Source organism: Lissotriton helveticus, chromosome 9 (genome assembly GCF_964261635.1).
Source record: "Lissotriton helveticus chromosome 9, aLisHel1.1, whole genome shotgun sequence".
NCBI lineage: Eukaryota > Metazoa > Chordata > Amphibia > Caudata > Salamandridae > Lissotriton > Lissotriton helveticus.
Genome location: NC_136070.1, coordinates 138,694,609 through 138,712,572, shown reverse-complemented (window position 1 = coordinate 138,712,572; position 17,964 = coordinate 138,694,609). Strand labels below are relative to the sequence as shown.

The window sequence follows — 17,964 nt, the reverse complement described above, 5'->3', positions numbered from 1 at the left end:
CTAGATACGCTCATTCCTCAGCGGCAGAACACTGAGAATAAGACTCCCACCCTTTTTCTCAGAACCGACAGACACCAGATGCGGAGTACCCTAAGGATCCTCCGTCAACCCCACCCTATTCAATGTTTACATTGCCCCCATCGCAGATATCATGGGCTCAACGTCGTCTCCTATGCCGATGACACCCAGCACATCCTTTCCCTCACCAAGGAACCTGACATCAACAGGCACAATTTCCAAGAAGGGATGAAAGCTGTTGCAACCTGGATGAAGAACAGCTGCCTGAAACTCAACTCAGAGAAAACAGAAGTACTCATTCTCGGCTCCACCCTCTCCGCATGGGACGACACCTGGTGGCCGCCTACACCCTCAGAAACCCACTCACCCCGACAGACCATGCACGTAACCTCGGCATCATATTGGACTCATCGCTCACTATGATTCGCCAGATCAACTCCGTCTCCTCCACATTCTTCAACACCCTCTGCATTCTACATAAAACATTCAATAGGATACCCTCTGCTCCAGGAAAACGCTCACCCACACCCTCATCACCAGCAGACTGGACTACGGCAACACCCTCTAAGCTGGAATCAACAAAAAACTCCTCTGCAAACTCAAGACCGCCCAGAACGTTGCAGACAGACTAATCCTCAATATCCCACAGCACAACCACATCACCCAACACCTCTGAGATCCTCCACTGGCTCCATCTTGAAAGAAGAATAACTTTTGAGCTGCTCACACACGCCTACAAGGCCCTCCACAACATTGGACCACAATACCTCAACAACCACCTCTCCTTTCATGCCCCCAAGAAAAACTTCCTCTGAGCCGACCTCTCCTTAGCCACCGACTCACGCTATTACAGGAACAGAGTGGGTGGAAGGGCCTTCTCCTACCTCAAAGCCATGACCTGGAACGACCTCCCCCTTCACCTCCGGTGAAGCCCGACACTGCACCAATTCAGAAAAGATATCAAGACCTGGCTCTGTGAATGAGCCCAATGGAGCTGCACCTGCTCCCCCCCACCCATTCCAGGGCCTTGAGACCCTAACAGGTGAGTAGTGCGCTTTAAATACCCCTAATTGATTGATTGATTTATCCTGAGTTGACCTGTTGAGTACCTGGCTACTCAAGCAAAGCAACGTAGGTTTAGGGACGTGCAATGAGATGGTACAAAGCCATTTTGGCCGGTGTGTACCAGCGCAGGAACCAGAGGGGCCAAGAGCCCCACCAGCATTTTTGCTAAGAATTTATAGTCAGTGTTGAGAAGTGCCAATGGGCGGTACAAGCCTAGCAGTTCAGGGTCTCTATCTGGTTTGGGTAAGGAGACTAGCAGGGATTACCGTAGTGTTTATGGGAGCAATGACGCCTATTGTGACTCCTTGTACATGGAAAGCTTATGCAGCAAGGTTGCCTGACACTTCTGCTACGATGTTGGTAAAACTCATAGGGACATGTTAACGTTCATCTTACTTTGTGACAAGATGGGGTACTGGTACAATGACCCATATGGTAATGCTTTTTTGTCAACTGTTCCTATTTAGGCTTTTAATATACAAACAATCAGAAAACTGAAAGATGTACACATTCTCTTGTAGTACATATCAGCATATACAACTAGTACTTTGTACAGTGTTGTTTATCGGACATTCATGTGGGTGTATCCATCAGGCGTGATGGTAATGTTGACCAGCAATGATAACATTAATCAATTTCCTTTGGGACTCCAGTTAGATATATGGACGCAGAACCACTAAATGTAGCAGGATCCCCTTTTCCATTTGAGCCTTGTCTGAAATGGCACAGGAAAGCTGAAAGGCGCCCTGAATAATTAAAGATGGTTCAGTGAAATTCAGGCACTTTCATCCATCCTTTTTATACCCCCTTATGTGTGGATATCAAACTCTGGGGGAAAAAAGCATCACCTTTATCATTCTAAACTTTATCAGTTGAAGAACTGCATGAAACTGAAGGTACTTAGAATTGTTTTTGGGCATCTTGTCCTTATGATTACCTTGCAGTAGCAAAGGTAGGGATCCTCACCTCAAAATTCTTTTTGCAAGTTCAGGTCCGAAGCACCTATTTCAGCAAGGCTACATTAACTTATGGCAGGAAAGAGGACAGCTTTCCAGGAATCTGCACTAAATATCCCTGATTTACAAGTTGGCAGTACCTAACAATAATGAGGGATATAGGTTTTAAAAAGATATCCGCTAGCCTACAACAGCGGTGTGAATAACTCAACTACAAGAGGCTCCATTTTTAGGACGATGTCAAGCAGATGAACTAGGATCTCTTCCCTCACACTCGCTACTCTTACCTGGGTAGTAAGTCCTTCTTTGCCTGTTTTTCGGTAGACTCTCTTGAACTCTGTGGTACAGGAAAGCTCATTGACCTTGCCTGGGCACCTAAACTATAGATACAAAAGTAATTCATTAGTACAAAATCAGTGGTAAGTAATTTTGAGCTGTGATTTTAAGATCCATTCATTAAATCATGAAACTACCATGCAAATAAAATTGCCCCCAGCTCTGTTGCTGCATTGCATGGTGTCACACAAATGAACTTTATTAACATACTGAACACAGTGGCGTATTTGCCAGGGTTCAGTAAGATCTGATCGCTCGCTATCCGGCATCACCCTGCCTTAGTTACACCAGGTGACATAAGGAAATGTGTGTGATGTCATATAAGGAACCCAGGGATTCTAATTCTGACTCCTATAGCACTGCAGCCAGCCAATATGTTCCTAGGACTATCTGCATTCAGAAGAACTATCTACTGAACTCTGACCTCCCAAGGAGCAGGGGTATAGATCCTTTGTACACCATAACTCTTTCGCAAGGTCCAGAAAGGAAATTATGCGAAATACATCTGTGACACTGTAGCTAATGTCAGCAGCGTTATTTAATGGTTTCCAGGTATTGAAATTGTGAAGGCAATTCTCCTCCATTAACACTTATATTGTTTATCTGGGATCAAGCAAAGGTATGTATTGCTTATGTAGTGTCTGATTCATGTATCCACATTCTAAATAAATTAACTTTATTGTAATTATTATGGAAAAGGTCAACATGTCAGACACACACAAAAAAGTATACCACAGAATACTATAAAACTAGGCACAAAATGATTATTAATACATAAGATATAGTCTTACACTATTAGGAAAACAGAAAGATAATTAACTTGTAAGAAAGTGTATGTGGGTAAAAAGAACTGTATAGAGGAAAAGAACAAGTTACATACCTATGGTAATGCCTGATCTGGTAAAGACTCTATCCAGCTGCAGATTCCTCCCTTACTAGTACCATTGTGCACCGGAAGGTGGCGTCGCTCAGCTTTGCCTGGCGCAAAAGTTACTTACCTTCGGTAACGATATATCTGTAAGAAACAGTAGTTAGTATTAGATTCCTTACCTTAGAATCTCCCCAGGCGTCCGACTGGATCCGGAAACTTTTGCGTAGCAGTACCCCTGCGCGTCGGTAGGCATCGTTGGCGCCGGGATGACGTCGTCGGAGTACTTAGATGTCGCCCTCGTGCACTGACGTCAGTTCTTATACACAGCTTTTCCACGCCAGAAACGCAGAGCCATGATAAAAACTAAAACTGGTGCCATGAAACTAGGGCCCTGAAAGGGGATGACCGTAACCCTAGATATCGGTTCGCAGAACGGGGAGGATGGGTGGGGCGGTAAGGAATCTAATACTAACTACTGTTTCTTACAGATATATCGTTACCGAAGGTAAGTAACTTGTGCATCTGAAAGAAACAGGTTAGTATTAGATTCCTTACCTTAGAATAGATACCCCAGCAATACCAACCCCGGTGGTGGGTCTGTGAACCACTGATCACACCAGAAAGTCCTGGAGAACGGAACGGACGAAAAAGTCATCTCTCCGGACTTGGCTGTCCAGGCAGTAGTGTCTTGCGAACGTGTGCAGCGAGGCCCACGTAGCTGCCTGACAGATGTCCTGCAAGAGGACTCCCCGGCCCAGGGCAGTAGTAGCCGCCATGGCCCGTGTGGAATGGGCACGAAGCCCCACAGGAGGCTCCTTTCGAGCCAAAGAGTAACAAGCCTTGAGACACAAGACGACCCATCGAGAAATGGTTCGCTTGTGCACCGCCCATCCCTTCTTAGCACCCACGTAACCAACAAAGAGTTGGTCATCCACCCGGAACTGGCGTGTGCGATCCAGATAGAACGAGAGCGCACGTTTTGGGTCCAGACGGTGGAGCCTCTCTTCCTCTTTCGAGGGATGCGGAGGAGGAAAGAAGGTGGGCAAAGTGATGGACTGCCCGATGTGGAAGGCTGTGACTACCTTGGGCAGGAAAGAGGGTCGCGTCCGCAACACAACTTTGTCCGGATGGACTGAAAGGAAAGGAGGCTTAGAAGAAAGGGCCTGGAGCTCACTCACTCTCCTGGCAGAGGTGATGGCAACCAGGAAAGCAGTCTTTAGAGTAAGGAGGCGAAGAGGACAGTTATGAAGTGACTCAAAGGGAGCGCACATCAGAAAAGTTAGAACAAGGTTCAAGTCCCACTGAGGCATCATGAAAGGAACTGGAGGAAACATATGAGTGATGCCCTTCAAAAACCTATTTACAACCGGTGACTTGAACAAAGAGGGCTGATCAGGTAGCCTTAAGAAGGCGGAAATGGCCGAGAGGTAGCCCTTCAGAGTGCCCAGAGAAGAACCCTGCTGGGTAAGAGAAAGAAGAAAGAGGAGAACCTCTGAAAGAGGGGCAGAAAGGGGATCCACAGCCTTTGCTGTGCACCATGCCACAAACTTGTTCCACCCGTAGGCGTATACCGATTTCGTTAAGGGGCGTCTGGCTGTCAGAATAACATTGCAGACTTCAGGAGGCAAGTCAAATGGCCTCAACTGCTGCCGCTCAACCTCCACGCATGTAAGTGGAGACTGGACAGGTTTGGGTGGAGGACCGTCCCCTGCTGCTGCGACAGAAGGTCCTCCTGAAGGGGCAGACGAATCGGGGGATCGACAGACATGCTGATTAGCTCGGGATACCAGAACCTCCGTTCCCAGTCCGGGGCCACAAGGATGACGTGGGCCCATTCGCGCCTGGTCTTCTTCAGCACTCTGGGCAGAAGTGGTATAGGCAGAAAGGCGTACAATAGACCGCAACTCCACTTGCGACGAAAAGCGTCTCTGAGCGAGCGCCGCCTTGGAAATTCCAACGCGTAGAACTGATGGCATTGCGCGTTCTCTTCTGTTGCGAATAGATCTAACCAAGGCTCTCCGCCCTGCTGAAAGAGGCCTTGCGCCACGTCCGAGTTCAGATGCCATTCGTGATCCATCGTGCACCGACGGCTGAGTTCGTCCGCCCTGGCGTTCAGGGAACCTGCCAGGTGTTGAACCACCAGGGCCACGCCCTGATGTTCCAGCCTCTGCCAGAGGCGCAGAGCCTCCTGGCATAGGGTCCACGACCCCACCCCGCCCTGTTTGTTTCAGTACCACATGGCGGTGGTGTTGTCCGTGAACACCTGCACTACACTCCCCCGGACAGAGGGGAGGAATGCCTTCACTGCAAGCCGGATCGCCCGCAGTTCCAGCAGGTTGATATGGAGCTGGGACTCCACCGGAGACCAGAGGCTTCTGATCTCCGCCTCTCCCATGTGGCCTCCCCAGCCCTGGAGGGACGAGTCCGTCACAACTGTAGGAGAGTAGGGTCTGCTTCCTATGGTCACCCCCACTTTTTGCTTTTAATTTACTGGTTTTCGACTTAGATGTGGCTGTGGGCCTGCTAATCAGACCCACAACCCAGATGCACGCTCTCTAAATTCACACCATGTACTCTAGGTACATCCACAATTGGGAATTGGTTCACCTTGTCAGCCCCTGTAGAAGTGTACCTTAGGTACTCGGGGCATAGGTGTAACCAAGGCCTACCAGGGGCTGCAGCATGTATTATGCCACCCCTGGCTGGCCACTCAAACTGACACAACTGGCTGATCACTCAGCTGGGGCAAGGTCGTGTAATCACCCCTTGCTTAGGTATAGTATTCCTATATCTACCCTTATATATAGACACACAGTAACCTATAAGTCACTCCTATGGCAGTCCTTAACAATCCTGGAGGCAGAGTGCTTGGTTATGTGTGAGATGGTGCTCTAGCATGAGCTGAGCCTGTCTGCAGTTTGCAGAACCATGTCCTTATAGCTGTTCTATGATATCGCCATACCATATACTCTTAAGTGCATTATAATCCTCGCGGTTGAATACTAACTTTGGTTTGGCTTTATCTAAACATGTTGTGTAAGGTGTCATACGCTTTGGAATACTACCCCTTCGCCAATTCTGGCGACGGGGGTACCCTCCTAGAGGGAGAAGACATGTTATTGCTGACTATCACGGTTAAAGTTAACCAGAGCCCCTGCGTCACAAAATGGACGCTGCTGCCACAGATACAAGTCTGACCTCCTGCTGCTGGGAGTCCTTCCAGTCACGGAGGTTTGGACAGTAGGTTTCCTGCCTGGAGAGGTGCGAGCACCACCCCAGACAGGACTTTGTATATTGGGACAGGGAGGGTTGAATAGAATGAGACACTGCCTGGGGCACACTGGGTGCTCCATGCATAGTCCAGTTCAAATCGGTGCTGGGGCACTCCAGCCCCAGCTCTGGCGCGAAACTGGACAAAGGAAAGGGGGTGTAACCACCCCCCTTCCTGGTCCCACCCATAGGAGGGACCTAGACAGTAATCCAGCCCCCTTTAGTTGTATAAAGGTAGGAGCTGACCCAGGAGACTTTAGATTTATCCTGATATCGACTTGAAATGAAACTCTGGACCCTTCGACATTCACCTGAGCTGAAGACTGAAGAATCTCCCTTGTGGCCAAGGAGTGACCACCCTGGGCAACCAGGCACCATCCAGCAACTCGACAGCTTGCTTTGTCCCCGTTCCCGCCGGAACCCGAGCACAGAGCCTGACAAGACCTCGACTCCCGGACCTCTCTGACCCCACTGCACGACTCCAGAACAGCTGAGCCCCGTGGAAGGCGTCGGACCCCGTGGACCCAGGCAACTTGGAAAGTCTTCAACTTGCTAGCAGCGCAGCTCCTGAGGCATTCTCAAAGCTGTGCACTGGTGACTGAGACACCCCGACACCGAGCTCCACCTGCACCGAAGACCAGTCCTCCACACTCCACGAGATCTGCGTGGGGCCCTTCTGCTTGTGTTCTGCTTGTCGCGTTGTCCCGGTTGCTGGCCAGTTGGCTAGTAGCCCTGTGACGACGATCCTTTTGAAAATCCATCGATGGTCTGGTTGCTCCAGACTGGCCCTTGCTTCCCTGAAAAGGTGAAGTACCTCAGACCCTCCTGGTCTGCACCAGAAGCTCTTTGTGTATCCTGCGTGGGTTGCCTTTGCTTAGGCTTGTTGGCTCCGATCTTGAAGTCGACCCCTCCATCTGCGAGAACCTTCGTGGGACAGCTCCTCTCCAGCACCTGGTCGTCCTCGACGCATCCTCGTCCACGTGGCTGCAACGACAAGCTTCACAACAGCACCTAATTGCTCCTTGACGGCATCTGGTTCCTTCCTGGTTCCACCCGGTCACTGGCTAGTGACCTAGACTCTGTCCCCTCTGCTTTCAGGTCTTCTTCAACTCTGATCCACCCTTGGATCCACCCAGACATCTTCCTCCTGGTCGCCTGCAGCATCTTCTTCCAAGGCTCCATAGGAATCAACGAGAAAACCCAAAACACTTTGACACCTATGCACCCGCAGCCCGTGGGTGAGGTAACGCGAGTACTTCGGTGCTCCTGTATGGATTGACTATCGTAGTGTCCAGTTTTGTTAGTTGTATCATCCTAGTTAGACCGGAAGTGTCCTAAAACTCCATTTACTTACCTTCTAAGTTGACATTGACTTTCTATTGACTCTTGCGTGAGTGTACTGACAATGCACGCGCCGCCTGTGGGCCTCCTACTCCTAACCTAAGGGTCAGATAGTGTAGCCCCAACGATTCCCTAGGCCCTAGGCCTTTCTTTTTCCCGAGTCGTGGTTCTTATACCACTTACTTAGTATATGGTTTTACGCGCCCCTAGGGCCTAACTGTAAATTGTGCTATTTAAAGTTTTCTGATTAAGTAACTTGTTTTGTGCTTTGGCCTCTGATCCCATAAAGAGTTCAGAGGAGTGTGTTAGTAAATAAACACATATATATTTTATATATATCCTGTGTGGTGTCCTTTCATTTGGTATTCAACGGGTTACATATGGTAAAACAGCTGACTTTACACGCCCTCAAGAGTCTTTTAGCCTAAGACTGTTCTGTCCACGCTACCTCTAGGATAGCTGGTCAATAAGGTTGACTTACAACCATCACCATAAGGGTTGTTTGGACTGGTGCAAGGTGTTCACTAGAATAGTGAACATCATATACCAGGCCAACTTCTCACATTGGTGTGCAGCGGTTGGGATTAGAGCTTGCTGTTGTTTTACCACTTGTAATCTTGAGATATTATTTGAAAGATCACATAGGTACCTGTAGGTATATATATAAAAACAAGTCTTAGTATACTTAAGTTTTACTGAACTTAGCTGTTGTAGAGCCTGGGCCTAGCACACCCTGACTACAACTCCTAGTAAGGTTCTGTAGGAAAACAAATAGTGTAGGTAGGTGCAACACCCCACCTCACTAGAAACCATGTCTCATCCAGTAAACCCCAGTGGTTCTCTGCCTGCAGAAGTGGATCCCTTGGGGACTGCTTCGAGATATGACACCTTAGCCTTCGAAGAATTGAGACAATTGTGTACTTCTAAAAAGGTTCAAACAGGGTTCAAACCCTACCCTCAAGTTCCTGGTCGAGCTCTTAGAAGAGTATGATGCTCAACAGCCACGTAAGACAGGTGATACAGGTAGTGCAGATGAAGTCCTTCCCTCCTCAGAAGATAATGCTGATACTGTGGTACCAGAGGAAGAAGAAGAGGAGGAGGTAGAAGAGGATGAGTCTGAGGTAAACAGCCAGGTAGCAGTCGGAAGACTTAGCCAGGCTAACTTAAGCATACATGGGAGTCAGTATGAGCACCCCTCATACAGACCCCCAAGTGGGCTTAACCAGAGGCAGAGAAGAGGAAGATCCCACTCCAGGGACTCTCTCCACTCTCAGGCTTCAAATGGCTCTCATGGCCTTGCTCAGAGAGGGATGACTTCCCCTCAGAGAAGGGTACACGAGGCCAAGATGAGAGAAGCTGCTCTTAGGATTGAAAGACAGGAACTTGAGGTTGCCCTGGCCAAAGAGAAGCTTGCTCCTGCTAGAGAGCATAGAGAGAGTGTGTTAAAACCCACTGGTGGCAGCAATATCCCTAAGGATAAAAATAGGTCATATGAAAATAGACACCTAAGCAAGATTGTGCCCCCCTATAAAGAAGGGGATGACATCCACAAATGGATTACTGCTTTGGAGAGGGCCTGCAAAGTGCAGCAGGTACCCCAAAGTCAGTGGGCAGCAATCTTATGGCTCTCCTTGTCTGAAAAAGCTAGAGATAAGCTCCTCACAGTTAGTGATGGGGATGCTAACAACTACTCTGTCCTGAAGAGTGCTCTGATTGATGGCTTTGGCCTAACCACTGAACAGTATAGGTTGATGTTCAGAGATTGCCAGAAGACACAGACTCAGGACTGGACTGATTTTGTTGATTGTGCCACTAAGGCTCTGGAAGGCTGGTTATTGGGAAGTCAAGTTAGGGACTATACAGGATTGTATAATTTGATCATGAGAGAGAAAATCCTTAGCAACTGTCAAAACTAGCTATTGCATCAGTACCCGATTGACTCTGATCTGACCTCTCCCCAAGAATTGGGAAAGAAGGCAGACAAATGGGCCAGAACCAGGATCAAGCAGAAAAACCAGAACCAAGGGGGTGATCAGAAAAAGGCAGACCAGAAAGGTAATGAGCAGAAACAAAAAGACCAGAAGTCTTCACCAGGCCCCCAAAAGGCACAGGGGGAGAGTGGCTCCAAAAAGAACAAACAGAAACAAGAAAGTCCAAAGAAGCCCTGGTGTGGATACTGTAAATCAGTCTCTCACTGGTTTAGTGAGTGCACCAAGAAGGGCACAGCACCAACCACCATTGCCCCTAAGGCAACTGTTCCCCCTAGTCCTACTGTTAGTGGTGGTTCCCAGCAAAAGGGTGTAGTAGGGTTGACCCTGGGAACTGAGGTGGACTCTGGCCTAGTCAGAGTACCAACTCAGGCTGTTCTTGTCTGTGATGGGAACATAGAAATGTCCTCTACTGTAAGTCCCAGTAATCTGAGCAAGTACAGACAGATACCTTTTATTAATGACAAAATGGCTCAAGCCTACAGGGACACATGTGCCAGTGTCACTATAGTGACACCTAACTTTGTGAACCCTGACCAGATCATACTATGTGAAACCTACCTAGTGACCAACGCTAGCAATGCCACTACCTCCCATAGTATGGCAGTTGTTAACTTCTCCTGGGGAGGAGTAACTGGCCTCAAAAGAGTTGTTGTGAGTTCAGACCTTCCAGTAGAGTGTCTGTTAGGTAATGATCTTGAAACCTCAGTTTGGTCTGAGGTGGAGTATAGGACCCATGCAGAAATGCTGGGAATATCAGCACATGTCCTTGCTGTGACCAGGTCACAGGCCAAAAAGTGCTTACCTGAACAAGTGCTGGATCTCGGAACAATAGACCAGACACTACCCAAGAGAAAGAGCAAGAGGGTTAAGGTAGTGCCTTCCCCCCTGCCTCAGGTTGAGGATCAGCCCTCCCAGGAGGATGATTCTGAGATCCAAGAGGGAACTGTCCTAGAAGAGCTTGAGCCTGATCAGGTTGAGTTTCTTGGGACAGGGGGACCCTCAAGGGCAGATCTGAGGCAGGCACAGTTAGACTGTTCCTCTCTTGAACCCCTCAGACAGGCTGCTGCTGAGGCTGCTGGGAATGCTCAAGGTACCCATAAAGTGTATTTGGATGATGGGCTCCTTTATTCAGAGGATAGAGACCCCAAGCCTGGTGCTTCCAGGAGGTTGGTTATACCTCTGCAATTTAGGGGCATCCTTCTTACCTTGGCCCATGATATTCCCCTAGCAGGACACTTGGGCCAGAACAAGACTTGGGACAGGCTTGTCCCTCACTTTCACTGGCCCCATATGTCAGAAGATACCAAGGAGTTTTGTCGCTCCTGTGTTACCTGCCAAGCCAGTGGCAAATCAGGTGGCACAACAAAGGCCCCCGTCATACCACTACCTGTGGTGGGGGTACCCTTGGAGAGAGTGGGGATAGACATTGTAGGACCAATGGACCCCCAAACAGCATCTGGGCACAGATTTATACTGGTGGTAGTGGATCATGCCACCAGGTATCCAGAAGCTATTCCCCTGAGGACCACAACAGCCCCTGTTGTGGCAAGGGCCCTACTTGGAGTTTTCTCCAGAGTGGGGTTTCCAAAGGAGGTTGTCTCTGACAGAGGTACAAACTTAATGTCAGGATATTTAACTGCAATGTGGAAAGAGTGTGGTGTCCACTATAAGTTCACCACCCCCTATCACCCACATTGCAATGGGCTTGTGGTGAGATTCAACAAGACCCTCAAAGGGATGTTAAAAGGGTTACCTGAAAAGCTGAGGCGAAGATGGGACATCCTTTTACCCTGCCTTCTGTTTGCTTACAGAGAGGTCCCACAAAAGGGGGTTGGCTACCGCCCTTTTGAGCTTTTGTTTGGGCATCCTGTAAGAGAACCCCTATGTCTTGTGAAGGAAGGGTGGGAGTTACCTCTCAAAAAGCCTAAACTTGACATAGTGGACTATGTACTTGGTCTCTGCTCCAGGATGGCTGAGTTTATGGAGAAGGCTTCCAAAAACCTTGAGGCCAGCCAGGAACTTCAGAAAGCTTGGCATGACCAAAAGGCTGTGCTGACTGTGTACCAGCCATGACAGAAAGTATGGGTGTTGGAGCCAGTGGCCCCAGCAGCACTCCAGGACAAATGGTCTGGACCCCATACAATAGTTGAACAGAAGGGAGATGTCACCTACTTGGTGGACCTTGGGACTCCCAGAAGCCCCCACAGAGTGCTTCATGTCAACAGACTAAAATCATTTGTCGACAGGGCAGACATGGGCTTGCTCATGGCTACAGATGAGAGGCAGGAGGAAGAGAGTGACCCTCTCCCAGACCTGCTTACTCAGAACCCTAAAGATGGGTCAGTAGATGGTGTATTCTTTGCAGACAGCCTCTCTGAGCATCAGCAACAGGACTGCAGATAAGTTCTTCAGTCCTTCAGACATCTGTTTTCCCTGACCCCCAAGTCAGACAAGCTGGTGCACCCATGAGGTGGACACTGGTGACAGTCTGCCTGTCAAGAGTAAAATCTACAGGCAACCTGACCATGTCAGGGACTGCATTAGGACAGAGGTCTAAAAGATGTTGGAGCTGGGAGTTATTGAGCCCTCAGAGAGCCCTTGGGCCAGTCCAGTAGTCCTGGTGCCAAACCCTCACACCCAAGATGGTAAGAGAGAGATGAGGTTTTGTGTGGACTACAGAGGTCTCAATGCTGTCACTAGGACAGATGCCCACCCCATCCCCAGGGCTGATGAGCTCATTGATAGATTGGCTTCTGCCAAGTTCCTGAGCACATTTGACCTGACAGCTGGCTACTGGCAAATCAGATTACCTGAGGATGCAAAAGCCAAGACAGCATTTCCGACCACAGGAGGACATTATCAATTTGTGGTAATGCCCTTTGGTTTGAAGAATGCACCTGCCATTTTCCAAATGCTGGTGAATCAAGTTCTCACACGACTGGATGACTATTGTGCAGCTTATCTAGATGATATTGCTGTCTTTAGCTCCACCTGGGAGGATCACCTGGTCCACCTGAGGAATGTTTTAGAGGCCCTGCAAAAGGCAGGCCTCACTATCAAGGCCACTAAGTGTCAGATATGTTGTGTACCTGGGCCACCTGGTAGGTGGGGGTCAGGTTCAACCACTGGAGAGTAAGATCCAGACCATCAGAGACTGGACTCCTCCAATCACCCAGACACAGGTCAGAGCTTTCTTGGGCCTGTCTGGGTACTACAGGAAGTTTGTAAAAAACTACGGGTCCATTGTGACACCACTGAATGACCTCACTTCCAAAAAGATGCCAAAGAAAGTTCAGTGGACAGTTAGCTGTCAAAAGGCATTTGATGACCTGAAGCAGGCCATGTGTACTGCACCTATTCTGAAAAGTCCAGATTACTCCAAAGAGTTCATAGTCCAAACAGATGCTTCTGAGTTGGGTGTGGGAGCTGTACTTTCACAACTGAATATAGATGGTCAAGACCAGCCCATTGCTTTCATAAGCAGAAGGCTGACCCCTAGAGAGAAACGTTGGTCAGCTATAGAGAGGGAGGCCTTTGCTGTGGTATGGGCCATGAAGAAGCTGAGGCCATACTTGTTTGGCACTCACTTCAAGATACAGACAGACCACAAGCCCATCCTATGGTTAAATCAGATGAAGGGTGAAAATCCCAAACTTCTTAGGTGGTCCATTTCTCTACTGGGAATGGACTTTACAGTGGAACATAGACCTGGGACTGACCATGCCAATGCAGATGGACTCTCCAGATATTTCCACTTAGAACATGAAGGCTCAACTGGTCAAGGCTAGTTTAATATCCCTAAGTTTGGGTGGGGGGGTTGTGTACGAGAGTAGGGCCTGCTTCCTATGGTCACCCCCACCTTTTGCTTTTGCTTTACTGGTTTTCGACTTAGATGTGGCTGTGGGCCTGCTAATCAGACCCACAGCCCAGATGCACTCTCTCTAAATTCACAACATGTACTCTAGGTACATCCACAATTGGGAATTGGTTCACCTTGTCAGCCCCTGTAGAAGTGTACCTTAGGTACTCAGGGCATAGGTGTAACTAAGGCCTCCCAGGGGCTGCAGCATGTATTATGCCACCCCTGGATGGCCACTCAAACTAACACAACTGTCTGATCACTCAGCTGGGGCAAGGTCGTGTAATCACCCCTTGCTTAGGTATAGTATTCCTATATCTACCCTTATATATAGACACACAGTTTAGTTTAGTTTAGTTTAGTTTAAAGGAGTTTGTAGAGCGCATGGTAACACCTCCCGGCGTGTCCCCGCGCTATAGAGAAAGACAGCAGCAGCAGAGGAAGGAAAGAGAGAGCCATTTCACACAGCAAAGAGACAAGTTTTCAGCTTCTTCCTAAATACTAATTCATTACTCTCCAACCTAATCTCTAGAGGCAGGAGGTTCCATTGCCTGGCGGCTAAGGTGCGGAATGATCTGCCACCCATTTTCGCTTTTTTGGGGCAGGTAGTTTTAAGTAGACCCATTCCTTTGGATCTGAGAGATCTGTTGGGTTCGTACACAGACACCAGATCAGACATATATGCCGGCGCTCTGTGATGAATTATTTTATGGCACCATAGCATTGCTTTAAAAGCAATCCTCTTACTGATTGGTAACCAGTGGAGGGCTGCTAGAGAAGGACGTGAGGGGGCACGGCGGGGAAGCCTTAGCACCAGGCGAGCTGCCGAGTTTTGTAGAACCTGTAGTTTGTTTATGTTTTTTACTGAAGTACCCATAAGTAGTACATTCCCGTAATCAATGCGGGACGTTATTAATGCCTGTGTCATGGTGCGCCTGGAGTTGGTGGGTAACAGGTCGAGGGTGCGGTTGAGGGTTTTCATCACCCCGAAACATTTGCCAACAGTCCTCTTTACGTGGCTGTCAAAGGACAGTTTATTGTCCACCCATACACCTAAGTTCTTCGCTTCTTGTGCGGGCGTGGGCAGGGGACCCAGACAACTGGGCCACCATTCTTTCGTCCATTTGACCTCATTTCCTCCCATAATGAGGACCTCTGTTTTTGTCCCATTTAATTTCAAACAGTGTTCATTCATCCACATAGCTAGTTTGGACATGCAGGCGTTGAAGTTATCAGCTTCCTTAGAAGGGGCATGGGTCAGGGATATGAGAAGTTGAGTGTCGTCGGCGTAAGAGACAAGCTCTACGCCAAACGATTGCACCACTTCCGCCAACGGGGCCATGTAGAGATTGAACAGGGTAGGGCTCAGGGCAGAGCCCTGAGGAACCCCCTGTTCTAGCATCACCCTGTCGGAGAGGAAAGTCCCTCTTTGAACCTGGAAGGTCCTGTTAATCAGGAAAGATTTCAGCCAACCCAGTGCCTTGTTGGTGACGCCCGCTTTATTTAGACACTGTAGCAAGATGGTGTGTGCTACAGTGTCAAAAGCGGCACTGAGATCCAGCATGATGAGGGCCATTGTCTTTCCCTTATCTGCACCTTCACGTAGGGTTTCAGTGGCCCTCAGGAGAGCTGTCTCCGTAGAGAAGCCAGTTCTGAAACCCGACTGCGAATTGTGGAAAACATTATGGTTCTCAAGGTGTTCCATAAGTTGACTGTTAGCGATTTTCTCTGCTAATTTGGCCACGTAGGGTAGCAGGGATATGGGTCGCAGGTTGTCCATTATGTCCAGGCTGATGTTTGATTTTTTCTTAATGGGTAATACTATTGCCTGTTTCCACTCCTCCGGGAGGCAGGAGGTAGTAAAGGAAGCATGTAATAGGTGCCTAAAATGAGGCTCTAGTACAGGAAAGGCTTCGGCTAAAATTTTCGGGGGTGCTGGATCCCTAGGGGATCCTGATTTAATTTTTTTGCACATTTTGTATAGGATTTCATAGGAAGGGACTGTAAAAGAGTTTAAACAAACAGGTGTATTTACAAGTTTGTCATTTTCGATGAAATTCGTGGCCGGATCTGTCTGGTTAGAGAAGCTAGAGTAGATTTTATGTATTTTGCCTGCAAAATATTGAGCAATATTGTTGCACACTTCCACCGAGTCATTGTGCGCGGGGGAGGTCACGTCCACTATGGATATCTCTTTATATATAAGAAACAGTTCCTTGGAGGAATTGCCTGCTTCCATTATGCGGGTGTGATAATGCTCTGCTTTGGCCACCCGAACTGATTTGTAATATTCTCTCTGTGTTGTTTTATATTGTATTTTAATATCAGCACAGAGATTCTGTCGCCAAGCTCTCTCGAGTTTCTTACAAGCCGTCTTCATGACTTGCAGTTCTTGGCTGAACCAAGGAGCAGTTTTTTTAGATCTCCTGGCATTGGACAGGGTACGACTTGGGGCTGTGATGTCTAGGGCCTTAATGACAATGTTGTTTAAATTGTCATTAGCTGCCTCACAGTCGATCCCTTTGGGAGGGCCTTCGTCCTGTACGATTTGCTTAAATGAATCAAGGGAGAAGTTCTTCCATTTCCTGCGTTTGTATCGTAGGGATTGATGCCTAACAATTTCCGTTTTGTCAAGCTGCAATGTGAAGGGAATAATGTAGTGGTCCGACCAGGGTATGGGTATAGGATCAGAGGTATGCACTCCCTGCCAATTGCTAAAAACGGGGTCTAGAAGGTGTCCTAGTTGATGGGAAGGCTCATTATTTATTTGATCAAGCTGAATAGATTGCAATTCCATCCGGATATCATCAGCGTTTTTATCTAGATGATCCTCGAAATGAGCATTGAGATCCCCCAGCACTAACAGTCTGGATTTCCTCAGTGCTAGATGAGTGACCGCTTCCATTAGGGTTGATGTAAACTCATGTAGTGTACCTGGCGGTCGGTATATCAAAATGCCAGAGATCGAATGATTGGGGCCAGTGTTAATTGTGAAGGTGCCGGCTTCACTGTGATCAACCTGAGTGTGTACTAGGGAACAGACTAGCGGAGCTTTCGTGGCTATGGCGATGCCGCCTCCTCTGCCGTTCTGTCTGTCCAATCTGGCTAGGGAATAGCCGTCGGGCATGGCCTGGATGATGTCCGGATCCGAGTGATCATCTAGCCAGGTTTCAGTTAAAAAGAGGATCTGAAGATTTAGGTCTTCTAGTAGATGATAGATTTCTAAAGCATGCTTCCGTAGGGATCTACAATTCAATAGTGCAGCTTTGATGATAGGGCCCGAGGAAGTGTGAGGGATTTGAGGAAGGGGTACAAAGCGGCACCTTGTGCATTCTGTAAGTGACTGGGCAGACATTGCGTGTATGCAATCGATAGGTGTGACTGGTTGTAGAGCAAGTAGTGCGTGTCTGCCATACCTTATGGTATTTTGAGTAGAACTGCCAGGGGATGTGGCCCCGAGCCACGGACTGCCGCGGACGGGCGCAGACGGGCTGGACTTTGGCTCGACTTCGGCGCGCTTCCGGCGCGCCCGCTGCGCCAGCCCGCTGCGCCGTCTGGTTGGGTGACACATAATATGGGAAGGAGGAGGGTGGGAGGCCGGCCCGACTTGAGCGCTGACCTCGCCTTCCTCACCCAAGATGGCGCCCACCGCCGAGTAAAATCTCGAACAAAGCGGATTTGAGTACAATATTAAGAGGCAAGGGTGTGTAGAGTGTCAGTGTGCCTGCTATATCAATTCCCCCTTCTAAAAAACAGCCCCCAGAATAAAAAGCGGTATGATGCTAAAAACGCTAAAAACGCTCTAAATAATTTTTTTACACAGCCTGTAAACAGTGCGCAAAGGTTAGCACGATCTCTTGTTCCTACTGCAGCTCGCAGCCCCAATAACCTCTCTAGGGAGAGCTACTGTAGGGCAGAGAGCACTGGGTAGGGCGCGCCTAAATACTGTGGGAGGGCGGGAGGCCGGCCCGACTTGAGCGCTGACCTCGCCTTCCTCACCCAAGATGGCGCCCACCGCCGAGTAAAATCTCGAACAAAGCGGATTTGAGTACAATATTAAGAGGCAAGGGTGTGTAGAGTGTCAGTGTGCCTGCTATATCAATTCCCCCTTCTAAAAAAACAGCCCCCAGAATAAAAAGCGGTATGATGCTAAAAACGCTAAAAACGCTCTAAATAATTTTTTTACACAGCCTGTAAACAGTGCGCAAAGGTTAGCACGATCTCTTGTTCCTACTGCAGCTCGCAGCCCCAATAACC

At 48.6% G+C, this 17,964-nt stretch overlaps 1 protein-coding gene across 2 annotated transcripts in view; it reads right to left on the bottom strand.

Annotated features, from left to right (window-relative positions):
* SPTBN5 (spectrin beta, non-erythrocytic 5) overlaps window positions 1–17,964 on the bottom strand; it is a 2,054,098-nt gene that overhangs the window by 15,312 nt on the left and 2,020,822 nt on the right. The window contains exon 70 of one of the 2 annotated variants that reach the window (XM_078659643.1): window positions 2,327–2,419. The exons of the other annotated variant lie outside the window; for it this stretch is intronic. Within the exon in view, the coding sequence (XP_078515769.1) occupies window positions 2,327–2,419 (93 nt within the window). The remainder of the gene's footprint in view (window positions 1–2,326; window positions 2,420–17,964) is intronic. 2 annotated transcript variants of the gene reach the window in all.